This window comes from Brienomyrus brachyistius, chromosome 8, assembly GCF_023856365.1.
Source record: "Brienomyrus brachyistius isolate T26 chromosome 8, BBRACH_0.4, whole genome shotgun sequence".
NCBI classification, from domain to species: Eukaryota; Metazoa; Chordata; class Actinopteri; order Osteoglossiformes; family Mormyridae; genus Brienomyrus; species Brienomyrus brachyistius.
In genome coordinates this window covers 10,157,559-10,181,442 of record NC_064540.1, presented here as the reverse complement: position 1 = coordinate 10,181,442, position 23,884 = coordinate 10,157,559, and the positions used below count along the sequence as shown (strand labels likewise).

The 23,884-nt window shown below is 44.0% G+C and overlaps 1 protein-coding gene across 1 annotated transcript in view; it reads right to left on the bottom strand.

Annotated features, from left to right (window-relative positions):
* Window positions 1-23,884, bottom strand: part of LOC125747027 (inter-alpha-trypsin inhibitor heavy chain H3-like) — a 55,679-nt gene that overhangs the window by 6,279 nt on the left and 25,516 nt on the right. The window contains exons 14-15 of the mRNA XM_049021696.1: window positions 18,727-18,744; window positions 308-346 (exon numbers count right to left, since the gene is read on the bottom strand). Of these exons, the coding sequence (XP_048877653.1) occupies window positions 308-346; window positions 18,727-18,744 (57 nt within the window). The remainder of the gene's footprint in view (window positions 1-307; window positions 347-18,726; window positions 18,745-23,884) is intronic.

Below are 23,884 nucleotides of genomic sequence, written 5' to 3'. Positions count from 1 at the left end.
AAATTTTATGGAGCTTGATTAATTGGAGATTGATTACTAAAGTGTTAGAACTTTGGAGTGACAACTTTTTCTTTCCAAAGCCAGTGGCCTTCACAATGAATATTGATGAGACAGATGTCACCACACCTGTAATAGCTTGCATACTGTCAATGGTCCATCAGTCTAGAATGCCACTTCACCCCTCGCACCCAAAACTTTGGAAAGGCAGTGTTAATTTGAATATGGAAATTAATATTGCAGTTTTAGGCATTATGAAGTAGGACTGAATATTAAGACCTTGTGCTTGTGTGTGAGTATTTGTACTTACGACGTATGTATGGTCCTACGTAATCGTAATCCACATCATCTAGAGAAGAAATGCAAAAAAAGTAAAAGTGATATATTTTACTCACAATCTCTGTCTGCCAGTATTTACCCCTCAGATTTATACATTCTTCGCAGATATAATTTCATGGCTATTTGGGGAAAATGGCTGAGGATAATTAAATCGGGGCTATAAATGACACCATTTGAATATCCCTTTTAATTCAAGGTAATGTCAGTTGCTCTGTGCAAAGTTCAAACATTGTATTTCACTGTAACATTTAGTCCTGTCTTAGGATTCCCATGATCCTCAGAATTACCTAATATAAGCATAGCAGGCTACTACCACGCTTTCATTTTTAAAATAAAGCAGCTTCTGAGGATTTCAATTAGGTTCATGGTATAAATGAAATAGTCCATGTTCCACATTTAGCTTTATGCCAATATCATGAAGGGTTTAACCCCCGGTTCTTGCTTAATACATTAATTAGACTTTTTGCATGGATGCACCTTCTTTTTCCAGGTGAAAATGTAGTGGATGTGACCATGCTGATGAGGGGAGAATACATGTAACTCAAAAGCGAGTAGCTTTTCCAGCAATTGATCGGAGAATAAAAAGTAATAAAGACAGTGATAGAAGTTAAAAAGTCACAGTGAAAAAGACAAGAATTAGAAAGGAGTTTGCTAAAGTTCTTCTTATGCTGGAATAGCAGTCTACTGAAAAAGTAATTAAAAAGCATTTCACCAAGACCGTAAATGTGACTTGTTTAAATTGATTCTAAGACATGTTATAATGTACATTATCCGTCAATCAAATGATGACTAAATTTGAACACATTGGCATGACAATTGGAAATACCCATCAGGACTCAGCAAAATGTCCTTGATGTTATTTATAACGGTGAACAGGTGAGCCATGGGAAAACACACCTTATGATGTGTGTTTCTCCCCATACCATAATAATTGTCAAACAAAAAATAATTGAGATCTTTAATAAAAACTATGAATACATCAGGACTCACCAAACATCCCAGGACTCCCTTCATGAAGACAAACAGGTGACCCATGGAAACACACAAGGATTTTGGAAAAATTCAACATTAATTGAAATTTTAACAGTCACTGTCAGTGTATAAGCTAACAACATTTACCCCAGAAATTATTGCACTCAAGAATTAAGTCAGATCAACAATGCAATAAAATGGAAGCAGAAATTTTCTGAAGAAAACTTCTCACTTTTGTGATTTTAGTATTAGACTTTGTCTAGAGTCTGTTTGCTGGGACGCTGTATTGGTAGAGCACTCGAATGGCTGTTGAGCAATCCTAGCACTCGAATGGCTGTTGGTTTGAATCCCATGAATGTCAGGAGTGATACTATTCTGTTCTGCCCATGAATAAGATCCTTAGGCTGCAATTGCTTTCTCCTGGGCATGATGTTAATCTACATCCAGCCCTATAAGAAGGTCCTCCAACTTACAAGGAAATATGGGGGTTGGTGGCAGGATTTTCACTCCAGCCACTAGAAAACACTGACACTGGTCCATTTGGATCTGTGTGGGGCTGAGGTATGACCTGCCACTGGGTTGCACTTAGGTTCTCATCTCTGAGGTGGTGCATTGTGTGGTGGGTGTGGCAACACACTGTTCAGTGCCTGCTACTTGCCTTACCTCAATGTTATAGGCAATGGAGAAGAGTTTAATGGGGAAAACAGAAAATGTTCAGAAAAGCAAAACGGAAAACTGTAAAGAAACACTACGAATATTGAGAGAGGCTGAATTAAGCTACAAAAAAAATACTATTTCAATGTCTTAAAGTTAAGCATATGATTTTATTAGAGTTAAGCCATCAGTGTTGACACACCACAGCAGACAGTGCAGAAGACTGAGATGCATCCTCTGCATTTAACCCATATGTGACATAACATAGGAGGGGTGGCTACATCAGCACCCAGGGAACTGTAGCTTGCTCAGGGTAACTCACTGATCAGGGATTCAAACCAGCAATCTTTCAATTACAAGTGCACTTCCCTAACCATTAGGCCACCACTGCCCTATTGCTACAACTAAAACAGAATAAAAGGGAAATCAGCCTTCTACTGACTGAGTGCCCTTTATTTAACTCGCTATAGCAATGAGACACAGTGGGATGTGATCTGTATATCCAGGTAAACCAGTCACTCACCTCCTATAGCTGAAACATGACATAGAGAAAAAAGATGAGAAACACATGGCAAGTTAAAAATCAGATCTCAGTGACAGAAAAAAGAACAAGCAGGTTCAGAATGAAAATCTCTAATGTTATTAAGGAAAAGGTGTGATTGGAAAAATCATGGTTATATACATTACACAAACAACCCTGATTTTAAAAAAGGAGTACTTTGCCACATCATTCATTTAAAATCTACATTTTCCGAAAGTATAAAAAAACCTAATGTGATTGTTTTTGCGTTTTAGTAAATAAAATGTTGTAAATTTTTTCCAGTATACTTTTTTTGTTCTCAAAAAGACTGTCATTCACCAGGTTACTGAGATTAAAATACATCTTGTAAGCTGATTCACTGGTATCTTTACAGCCTCCTCAGTGCTGGATGGTGATTTTTAAAAAGGTGGGAGCACAGTGTGGACAGCTGGCAGTATGACCTATAAATGTCTTTTTATTTCTTTATTTTATTAGGTCTGCTCCTTATATATTAATTCTGCTCTCATTCATCAGAAGACTTATTTAGCATGAAGTCAACAACATAAGCTGCAGTATCTGCTGAGCTTCAAAGCTTCTAACTCAGCTTAAACACACATAGACAGCAAGCTGACTAGCAAACTACTCTACTAAAAATCACTTGGCAAAGAACCTTGATACCAGTTCCAACCAACTTTGGGGTGAAGCGCTTAACTCAAAATAGCATTAACAGTTCACTGAATAAACCGAAAGTACATAATGAGTAAATATAAATAGTAAGTTGAGCATTTTAAATGTACATGTTGGAAAATATTGTGACGCAGTGGGACCGGTCAGTGGAGACTTCGTTATTTGCATCAGCCTACCGGCATGTCTGATGCTGCGCCGTTACCTGTGAAGTAGCCAGTAAAATACTCTGTGTTTTCATGTATTTACACTGTAAATAGTAATTGTTGTAATGGTTTGCAGTAAATGCTGTAATGTAATGTCTTTACCATGCTGTGCACCTGGTTTCATTCAGTGGCTACCCAGAGTGTGAATATTGAGCAAATTGTTAACTTTCCTTGTCTGTGCTGTTATACAGCAGGTTGTCTCTGGCACTGTGCTACTAATAAAGGCAAACTCCCTAAGTGTATAAAAAATCATGTCTGGTTTTCTTAAAACATGACAGACCACACAGATCCTATTAGAGTATTTTGTAGTGTATCTTTTCCCTTCCTGATTACATGTTAATAAAAGCGATTGAGATCTGATCACATTCGTTTATCACATGATATGAGGACTCACCAAACCTTCCAGGATGCCCTTCATGAAGACAAACAGGTGACCCATGGACACACACAAGGATTTTGAAAACTTCAACGTTAATTGAAATTTTAACAGTCACTGTCAGTGTATAAGCTAACAACATTTACCCCAGAAATTATTGCACTCAAGAATTAAGTCAGATCAACAATGCAATAAAATGGAAGCAGAAATCTTCTGAAGAAAACTTTTGTGATTTTAGTATTAGATTTTGTCCAGAGTCTGTCGGCTGGGACGCTGTATTGGTAGAGCTGAGTGCCCGTTGATAAACTCTGATAAACTGGATAAATATAATTACACATCATCAGTGTCATCCAGGAAAACGGTACACATCTAAAATCAGAAACACCTACAGGGAGTCCTTATGCGGTGGCTAGAATGGGCACAAAAAGGTACTGCTATAGTATAGGGTGGTTTGGTGGCTCTGTGAATAGGAATCTATCCTAGCGCTCGAAAGGTTGTTGGTTTGAATCCCATGAATGCCAGGAGTGATGCTATTCTGTTGTGCCCATGAATAAGATCCTTAGGCTGCAATTGCTTTGTCCTGGGCATGATGTTAATCTACATCCAGCCCTATAAGGAGGTCCTCCAACTTACAGGGAAATATGGGGGTTGGTGGCAGGACTTTCACTCCAGCCACTAGAAAACACTGACACTGGTCCATTTGGATCTGTGTGGGGCTGAGGTATGACCTACCACTGTGCTGCATTCAGGTTCTCATCTCTGAGGTGGTGCATTGTGTGGTGGGTGTGGCAACACACTGTTCAGTGCCTGCTACTTGCCTTACCTCAATGGTATAGGCAATGGAGAAGAGTTTAATGGAGAAATCAGAAAATGTTCAGAAAAGCAAAAAGCAAAACGGAAAACTGTAAAGAAACACTACGAATATTGAGAGGGGCTTAATTAAGCCACAAAAAATATTATTCCAATATCAGCAATCATTGATCATTGTCGACACACCACAGCAGACAGTGCAGAACAATGAGATGGCTGCACTGCATTTAACCCATACTGTATGTGACATGACATAGCAGGGGTGGCTAAATGAGCACCCAGGGAATAGTTGCTTGCTCAGGGTAACTCACTGGTCAGGGATTCAAACCAGCAATTGCTGAACGTGAAAGAATAAATAAATGATCAAACCCAAAACTCAATGGTCAATTGCAACCAACAGAAAGCCCAACGCTTCCTGAATGAAGTGGGGCAGTGTATAGTTCAGTGGGCTAAGACTCTGTGCCTGTGATCAGAAGCAGAACGGAAAAGGACTGTAAAGAAATATGAGGAATACTGAGAGGGGCATAATTAATCCATTTAAATAAATTAAGGAGTCACAGTAAAATATTATTTCAATTGTCTTGAAGTTAAGCATATGAATCTATTAGGATTAAAACAAAACAAATGTGAACTCAGCCTTCTGCTGAATATGCTGCAGTGATAAGAGGCAGCAGAACATGATCTGTATACAGTATATGCATGTAAGAGAGTTATACTGGAGGCAAGAGAAAGGAGAATACTTGTAAACTTACAAAATCACAGTTCAGGAAAGCAAAAAAGAAAAACTGTATGAAGTAATATTATTAACATTTTTGAGAGGGACATAATCAAGTGATTTAATTCCATTAACATGGAGTCACAGAGAAAAAATGCTGGGTGCCCTTTATTAAACTCGCTGTAGTAATGAGACACAGTGGGATGTGATCTGTATATCCAAGTAAACCAGTCACTCACCTCTTAGTCCTTAATCATGGCAGAGGGAGAAAATAAGAGAAACACATGGCAAGTTAAAAATCAGAACTCAGTGACAGAAAAAAGAACAAGCAGGTTCAGAATGAAAATCTCTAATGTTATTAAGGAAAAGGTGTGATTGGTAAAATCACGGTTGTATACATTACACAAACAACGCTGATTTTAAAAAAAGGAGTAATTTGCCACATCGTTCATTTAAAAGTTACATTTTCCGAAAGTATAAAAAACCTAATGTGATTGTTTTTGCGTTTTAGTAAATAAAATGTTGTAAAATATTTTCCAGTATACTTTTTTTGTTCTCAAAAAGACTGTCAATCACCAGGTTACTGAGATTAAAATACATCTTGTAAGCTGATTCACTGGTATCTTTACAACCTCCTCAGTGCTGGATGGTGATTTTTAAAAAGGTGGGAGCACAGTGTGGACAGCTGGCAGTATGACCTATAAATGTCTTTATATTTCTTTATTTTAGTAGGTCTGCTCCTTATATATTAATTCTGCTCTCATTCATCAGACTTATTTAGCATGAAGTCAACAACATAAGCTGCAGTATCTGCTGAGCTTCAAAGCTTCTAACTCAGCTTAAACACACATAGACAGCAAGCTGACTAGCAAACTACTCTACTAAAAATCACTTGGCAAAGAACCTTGATACCAGTTCCAACCAACTTTGGGGTGAAGCGCTTAACTCAAAATAGCATTAACAGTTCACTGAATAAACCGAAAGTACATAATGAGTAAATATTAATAGTAAGTTGAGCATTTTAAATGTACATGTTGGAAAATATTGTGACGCAGTGGGACCGGTCAGTGGAGACTTCGTTATTTGCATCAGCCTACCGGCATGTCTGATGCTGCGCCGTTACCTGTGAAGTAGCCAGTAAAATACTCTGTGTTTTTATGTATTTACACTGTAAATAGTAATTTTTGTAATGGTTTGCAGTAAATGCTGTAATGTAATGTCTTTACCATGCTGTGCACCTGGTTTCATTCAGTGGCTACCCAGAGTGTGAATATTGAGCAAACTGTTAACTTTCCTTGTCTGTGCTGTTATACAGTAGGTTATCTCTGGCACTGTGCTACTAATAAAGGCAAACTCCCTAAGTGTATAAAAAATCATGTCTGGTTTTCTTAAAACATGACAGACCACACAGATCCTATTAGTGCATTTTGTAGTGTATCTTTTCCCTTCCAGATTACATGTTAATAAAAGCGATTGAGATCTGATCACATTAGTTTATCACATGATATCAGGACTCACCAAACATCCCAGGACGCCCTTCATGAAGACAAACAGGTGACCCATGGAAACACACAAGGATTTTGGAAAACTTCAACGTTAATTGAAATTTTAACAGTCACTGTCAGTGTATAAGCTAACAACATTTACCCCAGAAATTATTGCACTCAAGAATTAAGTCAGATCAACAATGCAATAAAATGGAAGCAGAAATCTTCTGAAGAAAACTTCTCACTTTTGTGATTTTAGTATTAGATTTTGTCTAGAGTCTGTCTGCTGGGACGCTGTATTGGTAGAGCTGAGTGCCCGTTGATAAACTCTGATAAACCTGATAAATATAATTACACATCATCAGTATCATCCAGGAAAACGGTACACATCTAAAATCAGGAACACCTACAGGGAGTCCTTATGCGGTGGCTAGAATGGGCACAAAAAGGTACTGCTATAGTATAGGGTGGTTTGGTGGCTCTGTGAATAGGAATCTATCCTAGCGCTCGAAAGGTTGTTGGTTTGAATCCCATGAATGCCAGGAATGAAACTATTCTGTTGTGCCCATGAATAAGATCCTTAGGCTGCAATTGCTTTCTCCTGGGCATGATGTTAATCTACATCCAGCCCTATAAGCAGGTCCTCCAACTTACAGGGAAATATGGGGGTTGGTGGCAGGATTTTCACTCCAGCCACTAGAAAACACTGACACTGGTCCATTTGGATCTGTGTGGGGCTGAGGTATGACCTGCCACTGGGCTGCACTTAGGTTCTCATCTCTGAGGTGGTTCATTGTGTGGTGGGTGTGGCAACACACTGTTCAGTGCCTGCTACTTGCCTTACCTCAATGTTATAGGCAATGGAGAAGAGTTTAATGGGGAAAACAGAAAATGTTCAGAAAAGCAAAACGGAAAACTGTAAAGAAACATTAGAAATATTGAGAGAGGCCGATTTAAGCCACAAAAACATACTATTTCAGTGTCTTAAAGTTAAGCATATGATTTTATTAGAGTTAAGGCATCTGTCACGATCCGTGATAACGGGTGAGGCGAACGGGCAGGCGAGCAGACAGGCGAATTACGGGGTAAACTTGTATTTTTAATAAGGGAATCGGGGGAACGGAGAGCAGGAAACATCTGACGCGAACTAACATCAATGACAGACAATGGACTCAGGTAAGACATGGACTGAAATACACAAGACTGATCAAAGTAACTAGACACAGCTGGATACAATCGGGGAAGAACACGTGGGTAATCAGGGGGGCGTGGCACATATGAGGAGCGGACGAGCTGGGCATGACACCATCAGTGTTGACACACCACAGCAGACAGTGCAGAAGACTGAGATGTATCCTCTGCATTTAGCCCATATGTGACATAACATAGCAGGGGTGGCTACATCAGCACCCAGGGAACTGTAGCTTGCTCAGGGTAACTCACTGATCAGGGATTCAAACCAGCAATCTTTCAATTACAAGTGCACTTCCCTAACCATTAGGCCACCACTGCCCTATTGCTACAACTAAAAACAGAACAAATGGGAACTCAGCCTTCTACTGACTGAGTGCCCTTTATTTAACTCGCTATTGCAATGAGACACAGTGGGATGTGATCTGTATATCCAGGTAAACCAGTCACTCACCTCTTTCTCCTTAATGATGGCAGAGGGAGAAAAGAAGACAAACACATGGCAAGTTAAAAATCAGAACTCAGTGACAGAAAAAAGAACAAGCAGGTTCAGAATAAAAATCTCTAATGTTATTAAAGAAAAGTAAGAAAGAGGGAGACTGGGTCCCTTTTATTCAATTCGCTGTAGCAATGAGACACAGTGGGATGTGATCTGTATATCCAGGTAAACCAGTCACTCACCAATTTGTCCTTAATGATGGCAGAGGGAGAAAATAAGACAAACACATGGCAAGTTAAAAATCAGAACTCAGTGACAGAAAAAAGAACAAGCAGGTTCAGATTGAAAATCTCTAATGTTATTAAGAAAAAGGTGTGATTGGAAAAATCATGGTTATATACATTACACAAACAACCCTGATTTTAAAAAAAAGGAGTACTTTGCCACATGATTCATTTAAAAGCTACATTTTCCGAAAGTATAAAAAACCTAATGTGATTATTTTTGCGTTTTAGCAAATAAAATGTTGTAAAATATTTTCCAGTATACATTTTTTTGTTCTCAAAAAGACTGTCAATCACCAGGTTACTGAGATTAAAATACATCTTGTAAGCTGATTCACTGGTATCTTTACAGCCTCCTCAGTGCTGGATGGTGATTTTTAAAAAGGTGGGAGCACAGTGTGGACAGCTGGCAGTATGACCTATAAATGTCTTTTGATTTCTTTATTTTAGTAGGTCTGCTCCTTATATATTAATTCTGCTCTCATTCATCAGAAGACTTATTTAGCATGAAGTCAACAACATAAGCTGCAGTATCTGCTGAGCTTCAAAGCTTCTAACTCAGCTTAAACACACATAGACAGCAAGCTGACTAGCAAACTACTCTACTAAAAATCACTTGGCAAAGAACCTTGATACCAGTTCCAACCAACTTTGGGGTGAAGCGCTTAACTCAAAATAGCCTTAACAGTTCACTGAATAAACCGAAAGTACATAATGAGTAAATATAAATAGTAAGTTGAGCATTTTAAATGTACATGTTGGAAAATATTGTGACGCAGTGGGACCGGTCAGTGGAGACTTCGTTATTTGCATCAGCCTACCGGCATGTCTGATGCTGCGCCGTTACCTGTGAAGTAGCCAGTATAATACTCTGTGTTTTCATGTATTTACACTGTAAATAGTAATTTTTGTAATGGGTTGCAGTAAATGCTGTAATGTAATGTCTTTACCATGCTGTGCACCTGGTTTCATTCAGTGGCTACCCAGAGTGTGAATATTGAGCAAATTGTTAACTTTCCTTGTCTGTGCTGTGAAGGGGGGCTAGGCCGCGTGCTAACCTCTGTCACACTGAGAATGGGGAACTAACTGGAACTGGAACATAGGCAGGACAAAAAGGGGGGCTCCGGCCCTCCTCGAAGTGCAAGTAAATTTAGAAAAGCAGAAGGTACATTGACAGGGTCGCGGTAACATTAAGCTTACGCTTGACGTGCGGGGACATAACAAGGGAGGGGGTCGCTGACACTGCTAAATTGCAACATAACAAGACAAGGTAAAAGGGAACGGGTGTGGGGACTAACGCCAGCAATTTCAAAACAACACTTGTATGTTACGTCAACTGGAAAAATACCAACAAGAACAGTAGACGCCCTAAACGGGGTATAAAAACCAGACCCTGACAAGAGATATTGAGCTACTCTTGGTATGTACTGTTTTGTGCATCTAAGTGTGCTCCCGGATTGCAATCTGTGACGTCATTAAAAAGAGCTGACTTGCAACCAACCTTCGCCTCAGACTGCATCCTTCCCTCATCAACGGACTCGGTGGAGTCTAACTCCAACAATTTGGGGGCTCGTCCGGGATGAGGAGGAGGTTGTGCTAATTGGAACCAGAGACGAGGTCTTGCGGACGCGGACAGCCACGGGGCCCAGAGAAAAAGGTAGGCAGAGCCTGTTTTATCAAACTCTGCATATTGGCTATTCCTAAAAAGTGGCTGGAAGTGTCTCAGGATCTGTCAACCAATATTGGGGCGAGGGTTTGTTGGGGGTGTAGCTCTGAAGGGTCTGGGACCCTTGAGAATAGTATTGTTGTTGAAGGGTCTGGGACCCGTGAGGAAAGCGCTGTGATAGAAGGTCTGGGACCTAGGAGCCTTCGCAGGGGGTCAGGGACCCTGTAAAACAGAGGGCTCTCAGATGTGACGGTGGGTCAGGGACCCCGCACAGAACCTATTGGCAAGGGTCTGGGACCCGTCCGTGGATTGGCACCCCACCTACTGCTGGCAGGTAGTAGGACAGCTGGGCCTGAGCAGCCCGGGGATATAGGACCCCCAAGCAGCTCGTTTGGCTGGAGGAGTCAGGTTCATCCTCCCGAAAAAGGATCATTGTAGGAGGTATAGAATCCTCGAAACTACCCGTGTAAATAAAGTGTATTTAGTGCGAGTTGGTGACTGGGGGTTGGTGGGGAACTGGTGTGAGATAAGGTGTACATAGAGCCATTTATTCTTTGCATTTACAATTGATTACTTACTGTTTACTGTTGTCCGTGGCTTGATAATTGTGTGTGTGTTTATGTTTTGGTGGTGTTTATTGGTGGGGCACTCAGTGACAGCGAAAAGGTGTACTAAGTGTGGGGGGGTGAATCCACATCCTGAGGCGCAAGGGATATTAGATCAGGAAAAGCGTAGGTCGGATAAGGTAAAACATGGAGCACGAATTTGATAGAGAATTGGATGACGGAGGCTGGGGTCCACCAGTGCGCGGGCGGTGGAAGCCTCTGTCTGAACAAATGCAGTTGCTAAAAATAGCAGTGGGTAAAGCAGCACAGGAAAAGGGCCGAGAGAGAGAGACGGCAGATGCGTGGAAGCGTATGGGTATTGCAGTGAAAAGTGCTGGATACAAACCAGAGGAGAGGCAATCATTAGGAGCACTTTTATGGCGTAAGGAAAGGGAGCATAGAGGCCTGAAAGATGAGGCAGGACGTGAGCTAGAGAAAGCAAGGGGGTTGCAACAGGGAAAGTGGAGAAAAGAGGGAGAGAAACAGGAGTAGGAGAGGCAAGTGTGGGCTCACCTAGCCATTTTCTGGCAAGGGATCGATCACCTGCATAGGGAAAGTGGAGATAACGATAACTGTGACCCAGTCCCAGAGGGGCAGGGAACTAGGAGAAGTGACAAACAACCCCCGGCGTACACCAGCCGTGGGGGTTTTCCCACCGCTCCCCCTGCGCACATGTGTCCAGTAATACATGTTACTGGTGGAACTGTTCAGGTTCAAACGCAGGGAGAAGGGAGCCTCCTAGAAGGGGATTGCTGTAGTGGGGAGGAAAAGGATTCAGATTGTGAAATCTCTAGGGAATCCGAGGGAGAGAGTAAGGGAACCCTGGAAAAGGTATAACTAAACCAGCGTTTCAGGAAAGGGTGATTAGAGAGCAAAAGGAGGAGGCGGCCCAGGGTAATCGGGGCAGCCTCACCCCTCTCCGCGAACGGAGCCGTCTCCAGAGAGGGGAAGTGGAGATTATCGGTGAATTGTCGGGGTATTGTGAGGAAGATGAGGATGAGAAAGTGTTGATTGATTTGGACGGGGAACAAGGCGAGGGGGTAGAGCCTGAGAGAAGGGAATCCTCAGGGAAACTGATTCTCAGGTCCCGCATACTACCGCGGCGACCTAACCTGAAGTCTAAGCAGTTTCCCCTATTAAGGGGGGCTTCAGGGGGCCCAGAGAGATACAAGCCGTTCTCCTTAGGAGACGTGCAGGCACTAGCAGACAAGATGCCCCCTCCTGCAGACGGGGGAGGTCACTGGATGGATAAATTAGACCAGCTGACGCAGGGAACAAAGTTGGCCTTGGGTGATTTCAGAGCAGTGGCTGCGAGGTGCCTCACTAAACATTCTCTGCAGGAAATAGAGGAAAGGGCAGGGACACTTACTCGCAGCGACGGTGTGATTCTAACAGACGTAGTGCTGGGCTTGGGGGAAGCCATGCGGGAGATGTTCCCCGCCCCAAGTGGGGCTAGCATGCCAAAATTTTCGTGGGACCCTAAAACACCCCCCAGAGAATATCTGGACAAATGTAAGGAGGATTGGACGCGGAGAACTGGGTGTCACCCGGGGCAGGCGGGGGTTCAGCAGGAGTGGTTCCGGCGAGCGGTCCTGGAAGGTGTCCCTGAGCAAGTGAAAGCAGCTATGTTAGCTAATCCTGACCTCCCAGGCGCTGAGTCCCCCGTGTGGGATAGACATGTGTTGCATCATCTTCAGAGAGCGAGGGACGAGGCCACAAAAGAGGAAGGAGGTCTGAAAGATTTACAGACACAGTTGTTGAAACTGCAGGTGGGAGAAGCGAGACAAAAAGCACAGACTTACAAAAAGAAAGGGCAGGGGAGACAGATGGTGGCAGGAGCACCACCACCCCAGTTCGGCCCATGGGTTGGACAAACCCCCAACTACAGTAATCAGGGTTGGGGTCCCCAGCAATGGGGAAGAGGCCGTGGGGGCCGAGGCCGGGGAGCCGGGAACTGGGGATGGGGCCGGGGTATGTCGCAGAGGTGGCCACCGCAGGGAGCTTGTTTCCGGTGTGGGGCTGTGGGTCATTGGGCCAGGGAGTGCGGAGCAGGACAGGCCCAAGGAGGACCCCCAGCAGGACAAGCGACTGCACCCAATCCACAGGCTGTTCCCGGAGGAGGGCAGTACCCCACCCTTACAGGATCCAAGGACTGGGAGTGGGGAGACCCCTCCCAGTGACGGTGCCCACGGGTGGCCCGGGACGCAGGGGGGGCAGACCCCATGCTGTCCCTAAAGGTCATGGACAAAGAACTGCCGTTCTTGGTGGATACAGGGGCCACATATTCGACTTTGAATGTGATGCCTAACCAACAACATCTTTCCACCACTACAGTGACCGTTGTGGGCTTCTCCGGGGAGGAGCAGAAACTGCCAGTGACTAAGCCTGTGAGAGTGCGGTTGGGGGGACAGACCTTTCTACACCCGTTTGTGGTCTCCGCTGCAGTGCCTGTGAACCTTCTGGGGCAGGACATGCTGGTGAAGCTGGGGGCTTCAATTCTGTGTAATGCTGAGGGTTTGGTTGTCACCCTCCCCGAAGGGACCCGCCTGCCATGTGACGGAGCGACAGGCGGCACCGGGCAGTGGCTGATGCAACCTGTGTCACAACATCCGGTGGCTGACATCTACTGGGGCCTCCTGCAGCCTAGCCCGGCGGGTATCCTGGCGGTGTACTCCGCGTGGCGCTCCTGGATCTCCCTCCTGGAACCCTACGTTCCTCCGCCCGACCCCCCACATGTGACACTGTTTTATGACCGAAATTCCACAGAATGGTATGGGGACCTGTTTTCTGAGCAACTGGAAGGCCACGAGTGGCAAGTTGCTTCCCAAAACATTTATGTAGGTCCCGAGGGGGTGGCCTCAGCAGTCCACCTGTCTCCTGAGCAACTGCCCTGGTACAGGATGGGAGAGGAGGCGGTGCCACACGTCTCTCTCGCCCTACATCCTAAGCATCAGGCTAAAGATTTAGGCCCAATGGTGAAAAGAGCCACTTCAGCTACGGACTGGGTTCTCACTCAGATCCCTCAAATCTCGTACTCCCCCTCCTGCAGTTCCTACTGTATTCAAACTAAGGTGACAGACACAGCCAGGTTACAGCATGAACAATTGTCTAGGGACCATGGTAGGGAAAAGAGGGATCATCCCGGTGCAGCAGCACTACTGGCTTCTCTGCCAAACTCACTGTGGTCCACCAGCCCCACTGATGTTGGTTTGGTGGACTGCACGCCCGTCGACTTCCTACTGCACCCCAGTGCTGGACCCCTCTGGGTCAAGCAATATCAACACAAACCAGCTGCAGAGGAAGGGATAGCAGAGACTGTAGCCGGTCTCTTACGGGCGGGTGTATTAGAAGGGTCCACCTCGTGGAATACTCCTATACTCCCAGTAGAGAAGGCAGGAACAGGCAAGTATCGTATGGCGCACGACTTGCGCGCTATCAATGAGCTGCTGCTGACTCCCACTGTTCCGGTTCCTAATCCCTACGTCGCTCTCACCAATCTTACGCCGTCCCAAACATGGTTCACTTGCATTGATCTGGCTAATGCTTTCTTTTCTTTACCACTAGCACCCCACTGCAGGGACGTATTCTCGTTCACGTACAGGGGATGCCAGTTCAGGTACACGCGACTCCCACAGGGATTTGCTCTGTCTCCTGGGATTTTCAACCAGGTGTTGAAGCAGTCGTTGCAGGGCTGCCATCTCCCGGATGGGGTCACCCTCGTCCAGTACGTCGATGACTTGCTTATCGCGGCCCCGACAGCGGAGGCGGCACTCGAGGCAACGCGGTCAGTGCTCCTCTGGCTGGCAGAAAAAGGATTTAAGGTCAGTAAGGATAAGATACAGGTGGCCCGGACGGTGGTGTCCTTCCTGGGGAGGGTCCTGTCAGGTAAGGGAACAGGGCTCTCTCCGGCCCATCGGTCAGCCATCCTGAGTCACCCTAAACCAATTATTGTGAAGGACATGTTGTCCTTTTTGGGACTGACCGGATACAGCCGAACTTACATTGCAGATTACACAGGTCTGACGCAACCACTGAGGGCTCTGGTGCGGCCACATGGCCTGCGGAGCCTCAGCGCCACTCTGACGTGGGATCAACCTGCAGAGGAGGCTTTCATCACCCTCAAGCAGAGGTTGGCCCAAGCAGCTGATTTGGCGTTACCTGATTATTCTCTCCCGTTTCATTTAGATGTTTCTGAAACTGGAGACGTCGTGAACGCCGTCTTGTTTCAGAAAAAGGGGGGAGAGAGGAAGGTATTGATGTATATTAGCACCAAACTCGACACCACAGAACAGCGACATCCGTCATGCACCAGACATGTGGCAGGAGTGGCAAAAGCCGTGCAGAAAACAGCACACATTGTGATGGGCCATGCCCTACACATCCTGACCACGCACAGTGTGGTGGCCTATGTGAACTCACAAACGTTCACAATGACGTCTCTAAGACAGCAGAGGCTCAGCAAAATTTTAGAGGCGCCACATTTAACTTTTGTCCATGAGGGCATCAACATGGCTGATCGAATGGGGGGAGGGGCACCCCACGAATGTGAGGCCAGGGTTAGGAAAGAGGAAAAGGTCAGGGAGGACCTAGCAGCCGAACAGATAGAAGGTACGGAGGAGTGGTTTACTGATGGATGTTGTTTTCGAACAGAGAGTGGAAGTTTGCAAGCAGGGTTTGCAGTGGTAGCGAGAGAAGGCCTGGGATTCAGGACACTGAAAGCAGAGAGACTGGAGGGGGCCCAATCGGAGATCAGGGCAGTCATTGAAGCTTTAAAATTGGCCGAAGGTAAAGCAGTCACCCTCTATTCAGACTCAGCGTATGCGGTGGGGGCTGTGCATGTGGAACTCAGCCAGTGGCTGAGGGCTGGGTTCTTAACGGCAGGAAACAAACCGATTAAGCATGAGGCAGATATGAGAGAGTTAGCAGAGGCATTGATGCTTCCGGAGAAAATAGCTGTGGTAAAGTGCAAAGGACATGAGGGGTCAGGGACAGTGATAGCACAAGGCAATCAAGCTGCAGATGCGGAAGCAAAAGTGGCAGCGGGGTATGAGGTAAGCAGACAGATGGTTACAGTAGAAGAGGAACTGGAGGGACAGGGCAGGCTGACCTCAAGCAGGATCCGAGTCATGCAGGCCCAAGCCTCCCCAGAGGAGAAGAACATGTGGGCAGAAAAGGGGGGCATAGAAACAGAGGGCCTGTGGTGTAATAGGGAGGGGAAGCCAGCCCTCCCTATGGGAATTAGGCAACAGGTCATAGAGGAGGCACACGGTGTGGGGCATGTGGGGACAGGACAGATGCTTCACAATTTGAGAGCATGGTGGCATCCGTTCCTGAAGGATATGGTAAAGGAGTTTGTGAGAAGCTGTGAGATCTGTGCGCTGCACAACCCAAGACCCACGGTAAAACCAGAAAAGGGTCAGCTTCCAGCATGTCATAGGACTGGAGAGGAAATAGTCCTAGACTACACCGACATGATAATACCGGTGCGTGGGATGCGATATGTGCTGATGTGTGTGGATGCATTCTCAGGGTGGCCAGAAGCCTGGCCCACTAGGAGAGAAGACGGGGCCTCGGTGGTGAAGTTCCTAGTAAACCATTATATACCCAAGCATGGGTTCCCCGAGAGGGTGAGGTCAGACAATGGTTCACATTTCAAAAGCGAGGATCTGCAGAAGGCAGAAAGGGCGTTGGGACTTAAACATGCGTTCGGGACAGTGTATCATCCTCAGTCCCAGGGGAAGGTGGAACGCATGAACCAGACGGTCAAACAAAAATTGGCAAAAATCTGTGCACAGACTAAATTGAATTGGGTTGAGGCATTACCCCTGGCACTAATGTCAATCAGGTGCTTCATAAATCGGGGAACCGGGTTCACTCCGTTCGAGTTGCAGACAGGACGACAATTCCCAGGGCCCTACGGAGGACTCGAGGGGAAACCAGAACAAGGAGGGGTAAGCACGGCCAAAGCATATTATGAGGAGTTACAAGTGCTGGTGAAAGATTTCTCCAAGCAGGTCCAGGAAACGAGACCAGGGGCCCAGCCAGCCAAGCCACATACAGCGGAGTGGGTCCTTCTGAAGGTCATCAAAAGGAAGTGGTCAGAGCCCAGGTGGACCGGCCCCTTCCAAGTCACGGAACGGACGTCTCACGCAGTGCGGCTGAAAGGCAAAGGTGAAACCTGGTACCATTGGAGCCAGTGCGCAGCGGTAGCAGAGCCCAGCAGATCACTCGCCGAGATCCAGGAGGACCTCGCCGACAGCGCAAAGCAACCCGGTTCGGCTGAACCGGCAGTAACTCAGGTCCCAGCAGTAGGGGCAGAATAATCCCCTGACCTGAGGCAACCAGCAGGGTAGTCCACCCCTGACTGAAAGAAGACGACTACACCTCATCCACCAGAGAAAGATCGGGACCAGGATGACGATGATCAAGATAAAAAGGGGGACTGCGGGGGGAAAACAAGTAATGTGTATGACGTATAACGTGACTAACATGCCGATGGTGAAAATGTACGGTTCTGTCACCAAGGCGCTAGAAGGTCTCCACACCCTCTCTTACACCCTACATGAGCAGTCTGGCATAGGGAACCTTTGGGACGACTGGATAGCCTCCAAGTTTGGGCAGTGTAAGGGGCTAATTGCTTTGATACTAATATCGAGTGCTACATGCACTGGTCACTTGTGGCTGTTGTTGTATTCCCTGCCTATGTGCTCTTGCAATTCGGCTGATCACATCCACTATAGGGAACAAGGACAGGGACTCCCACACGTACATGTTAACAGTGCCCCTCCTTGCGACCGCAGAGGAAGGAGGGCCGGTGGAGGTACCATTGCCTGTTTAGAGTGTCCTCCTTGATAGGTGATCTCCTTGCGGAGATCAAAAGGGGGATACCGCAAAATTTCGCACAAAGCCATCCAATCATTAGAACCTGTAGTGATCTCCTTGCGGAGATCAAAAGGGGGATACCGCAAATTTTCGCGCAAAGCAATGTAATCATTAAAACCAGTAATGATCTCTTAGTAGAGATCAAAAGGGGGAATTGAAGGGGGGCTAGGCCGCGTGCTAACCTCTGTCACACTGAGAATGGGGAACTAACTGGAACTGGAACATAGGCAGGACAAAAAGGGGGGCTCCGGCCCTCCTCGAAGTGCAAGTAAATTTAGAAAAGCAGAAGGTACATTGACAGGGTCGCGGTAACATTAAGCTTACGCTTGACGTGCGGGGACATAACAAGGGAGGGGGTCGCTGACACTGCTAAATTGCAACATAACAAGACAAGGTAAAAGGGAACGGGTGTGGGGACTAACGCCAGCAATTTCAAAACAACACTTGTATGTTACGTCAACTGGAAAAATACCAACAAGAACAGTAGACGCCCTAAACGGGGTATAAAAACCAGACCCTGACAAGAGATATTGAGCTACTCTTGGTATGTACTGTTTTGTGCATCTAAGTGTGCTCCCGGATTGCAATCTGTGACGTCATTAAAAAGAGCTGACTTGCAACCAACCTTCGCCTCAGACTGCATCCTTCCCTCATCAACGGACTCGGTGGAGTCTAACTCCAACAGCTGTTATACAGTAGGTTTTCTCTGGCACTGTGCTACTAATAAAGGCAAACTCCACAAGTGTATAAAAAATCATGTCTGGTTTTCTTAAAACATGACAGACCACACAGATCCTATTAGAGTATTTTGTAGTGTATCTTTTCCCTTCCTGATTACATGTTAATAAAAGCGATTGAGATCTGATCACATTCGTTTATCACATGATATGAGGACTCACCAAACATCCCAGGATGCCCTTCATGAAGACAAACGGGTGACCCATGGAAACACACAAGGATTTTGGAAAAATTCAACGTTAATTGAAATTTTAACAGTCACTGTCAGTGTATAAGCTAACAACATTTACCCCAGAAATTATTGCACTCAAGAATTAAGTCAGATCAACAATGCAATAAAATGGAAGCAGAAATTTTCTGAAGAAAACTTTTGTGATTTTAGTATTAGATTTTGTCTAGAGTCTGTCTGCTGGGACGCTGCATTGGTAGAGCTGAGTGCCCGTTGATAAACTCTGATAAACTGGACAAATATAATTACACATCATTAGTGTCATTCAGGAAAACGGTACACATCTAAAATCAGGAACACCTACAGGGAGTCCTTATGCGGTGGCTATAATGGGTACAAAAATGTACTGCTATAGTATAGGGTGGTTTGGTGGCTCTGCAGATAGGAATCTATCCTAGCGCTCGAAAGGTTGTTGGTTTGAATTCCATGAATGTCAGGAGTGATACTATTCTGTTGTGCCCATGAATAAGATCCTTAGGCTGCAATTGCTTTCTCCAGGGCATGATGTTAATCTACATCCAGCCCTATAAGGAGGTCCTCCAACTTACAGGGAAATATGGGGGTTGGTGGCAGGACTTTCACTCCAGCCACTAGAAAACACTGACACTGGTCCATTTGGATCTGTGTGGGGCTGAGGTATGACCTACCACTGTGCTGCATTCAGGTTCTCATCTCTGAGGTGGTTCATTGTGTGGTGGGTGTGGCAACACACTGTTCAGTGCCTGCTACTTGCCTTATCTCAATGGTATATGCAATGGAGAACAGTTTAATGGCGAAAAAAGAAAATGTTCAGAAAAGCAAAACGGAAAACTGTAAAGAAATATTAGGAATATTGAGAGAGGCTGAATTAAGCCACACAAAAATACTATTTCAATGTCTTAAAGTAAAGCATATGAGTTTATTAGAGTTAAGCCATCAGTGTGGACATACCACAGCAGACAGTGCAGAACAATGAGATGGCTGCACTGCATTTAACCCATACTGTATGTGACATGACATAGCAGGGGTGGCTAAATGAGCACCCAGGGAACAGTAGCTTGCTCAGGGTAACTCACTGATCAGGGATTCAAACCAGCAATCTTTCAATTACAAGTGCACTTCCCTAACCATTAGGCCACCACTGCCCTATTGCTACAACTAAAACAGAATAAAAGGGAAATCAGCCTTCTACTGATTGAGTGCCCTTCATTCAACTTGCTGTAGCAATGAGACACAGTTGGATGTGATCTGTATATCCAGGTAAACCAGTCACTCACCTACTATAGCTGAAACATGACATAGTGAAAAAAGAAGAGAAACACATGGCAAGTTAAAAATCAGAACTCAGTGACAGAAAAAAGAACAAGCAGGTTCAGAATGAAAATCTCTAATGTTATTAAAGAAAAGGTGTGATTGGAAAAACCATGGTTATATACATTACACAAACAACCCTGATTTTAAAAAAAGGAGTAATTTGCCACATCATTCATTTAAAATCTACATTTTCCGAAAGTATAAAAAAAACCTAATGTGATTGTTTGCGTTTTAGTAAATAAAATGTTGTAAAATATTTTCCAGTATACTTATTTTGTTCTCAAAAAGACTGCCAATCACCAGGTTACTGAGATTAAAATACATCTTGTAAGCTGATTCGCTGGTATCTTTACAACCTCCTCAGTGCTGGATGGTGATTTTTAAAAAGGTGGGAGCACAGTGTGGACAGCTGGCAGTATGACCTATAAATGTCTTTTTATTTCTTTATTTTAGTAGGTCTGCTCCTTATATATTAATTCTGCTCTCATTCATCAGACTTATTTAGCATGAAGTCAACAACATAAGCTGCAGTATCTGCTGAGCTTCAAAGCTTCTAACTCAGCTTAAACACACATAGACAGCAAGCTGACTAGCAAACTACTCTACTAAAAATCACTTGGCAATGAACCTTGATGCCAGTTCCAACCAACTTTGGGGTGAAGCGCTTAACTCAAAATAGCCTTAACAGTTCACTGAATAAACCGAAAGTACATAATGAGTAAATATAAATAGTAACTTGAGCATTTTAAATGTACATGTTTGAAAATATTGTGACGCAGTGGGACCGGTCAGTGGAGACTTCGTTATTTGCATCAGCCTACCGGCATGTCTGATGCTGCGCCGTTACCTGTGAAGTAGCCAGTATAATACTCTGTGTTTTCATGTATTTACACTGTAAATAGTAATTGTTGTAATGGTTTGCAGTAAATGCTGTAATGTAATGTCTTTACCATGCTGTGCACCTGGTTTCATTCAGTGGCTACCCAGAGTGTGAATATAGAGCAAATTGTTAACTTTCCTTGTCTGTGCTATTAAACAGTAGGTTGTCTCTGGCACTGTGCTACTAATAAAGGCAAACTCCATAAGTGTATAAAAAATCATGTCTGGTTTTCTTAAAACATGACAGACCACACAGATCCTATTAGAGTATTTTGTAGTGTATCTTTTCCCTTCCTGATTACATGTTAATAAAAGCGATTGAGATCTGATCACATTCGTTTATCACATGATATGAGGACTCACCAAACATCCCAGGATGCCCTTCATGAAGACAAACAGGTGACCCATGGAAACACACAAGGATTTTGGAAAAATTCAACGTTAATTGAAATTTTAACAGTCACTGTCAGTGTATAAGCTAACAACATTTACCCCAGAAATTATTGCACTCAAGAATTAAGTCAGATCAACAATGCAATAAAATGGAAGCAGAAATCTTATGAAGAAAACTTCTCACTTTTGTGATTTTAGTATTAGATTTTGTCTAGAGTCTGTCTGCTGGGACGCTGTATTGGTAGAGCTGAGTGCCCGTTGATAAACTCTGATAAACTGGATAAATATAATTACACATCATCAGTGTCATCCAGGAAAACGATACACATCTAAAATCAGAAACACCTACAGGGAGTCCTTATGCGGTGGCTATAATGGGTACAAAAATGTACTGCTATAGTATAGGGTGGTTTGGTGGCTCTGCAGATAGGAATCTATCCTAGCACTCGAAAGGTTGTTGGTTTGAATCCCATGAATGTCAGGAGTGATACTATTCTGTTGTGCCCATGAATAAGATCCTTAGGCTGTAATTGCTTTGTCCTGGGCATGATGTTAATCTACATCCAGCCCTATAAGGAGTTCCTCCAACTTACAGGGAAATATGGGGGTTGGTGGCAGGATTTTCATTCCAGCCACTATAAAACACTGACACTGGTCCATTTGGATCTGTGTGGGGCTGAGGTATGACCTGCCACTGGGTTGCACTTAGGTTCTCATCTCTGAGGTGGTGTATTGTGTGGTGGGTGTGGCAACACACTGTTCAGTGCCTGCTACTTGCCTTACATCAATGTTATAGGCAATGGAGAAGAGTTTAATGGCGAAAACAGAAAATGTTCAGAAAAGCAAAACGGAAAACTGTAAAGAAACATTAGGAATATTGAGAGAGGCTTAATTAAGCCACAAAAAATATTATTCCAATGTCAGCAATCATTGATCATTGTCGACACACCACAGCAGACAGTGCAGAACAATGAGATGGCTGCACTGCATTTAACCCATACTGTATGTGACATGACATAGCAGGGGTGGCTAAATGAGCACCCAGGGAACAGTAGCTTGCTCAGGGTAACTCACTGGTCAGGGATTCAAACCAGCAATCTTTCAATTACAAGTGCACTTCCCTAACCATTAGGCCACCATTGCCCTATTGCTACAACTAAAACAGAATAAAAGGGAACTTAGCCTTCCACTGATTGAGTGCCCTTTATTTAACTCGCTATAGCAATGAGACACAGTGGGATGTGATCTGTATATCCAGGTAAACCAGTCACTCACCTCCTATAGCTGAAACATGACATAGAGAAAAAAGATGAGAAACACATGGCAAGTTAAAACTCAGAACTCAGTGACAGAAAAAAGAACAAGCAGGTTCAGAATGAAAATCTCTAATGTTATTAAAGAAAAAGTAAGAAGGAGGGAGACTGGGTCCCTTTTATTCAATTCGTTGTAGCAATGAGACACAGTGGGATATGATCTGTATATCCAGGTAAACTAGTCACTCACCTTTATCTCCTTAATCATGGCAGAGGGAAAATGAAGAGAAACACATGGCAAGTTAAAACTCAGAACTCAGTGACACAAAAAAAGAACAAGCAGGTTCAGAATGAAAATTTCTAATGTTATTAAGGAAAAGGTGTGATTGGAAAAATCATGGTTATATACATTACACAAACAACCCTGATTTTGAAAAAGGAGTACTTTTCCACATGATTCATTTAAAAGCTACATTTTCTGAAATAACAAAAAAACCTAATGTGATTGTTTGTGATTTAGTAAATAGAATGTTGTAAAATATTTTCCAGTATACTGTTTTTTGTTCTCAAAAAGACTGTCAATCACCAGGTTACTGAGATTAAAATACATCTTGTAAGCTGATTCGCTGGTATCTTTACAGCCTCCTCAGTGCTGGATGGTGATTTTTAAAAAGGTGGGAGCACAGTGTGGACAGCTGGCAGTATGACCTATAAATGTCTTTTTATTTCTTTATTTTAGTAGGTCTGCTCCTTATATATTAATTCTGCTCTCATTCATCAGACTTATTTAGCATGAAGTCAACAACATAAGCTGCAGTATCTGCTGAGCTTCAAGGCTTCTAACTCAGCTTAAACACACATAGACAGCAAGCTGAATAGCAAACTAGTCTACTAAAAATCACTCGGCAAAGAACCTTGATACCAGTTCCAACCAACTTTGGGGTGAAGCGCTTAACTCAAAATAGCATTAACAGTTCACTGAACAAACCAAAAGCACATAAAGAGTAAACATAAATAGTAACTTGAGTATTTTAAATGTACATGTTGGAAAATATTGTGACACAGTCAGGCTGGTCAGTAGATTCTTAATTATTTGCATAGGCCTGCTGGCATGTCGTCTGCTGCACCATTAGCTATATATGTACATGATCTCTATATATATGAATGTAAAAGAGTCTCTTACTTTGCTTGGTTCTAGCTGGTTCTAATTCATGATGGTGGAGAGTTGAATCATTGCAAACAAGAGAAAAACATGCCAAGTTAAAAGTCACT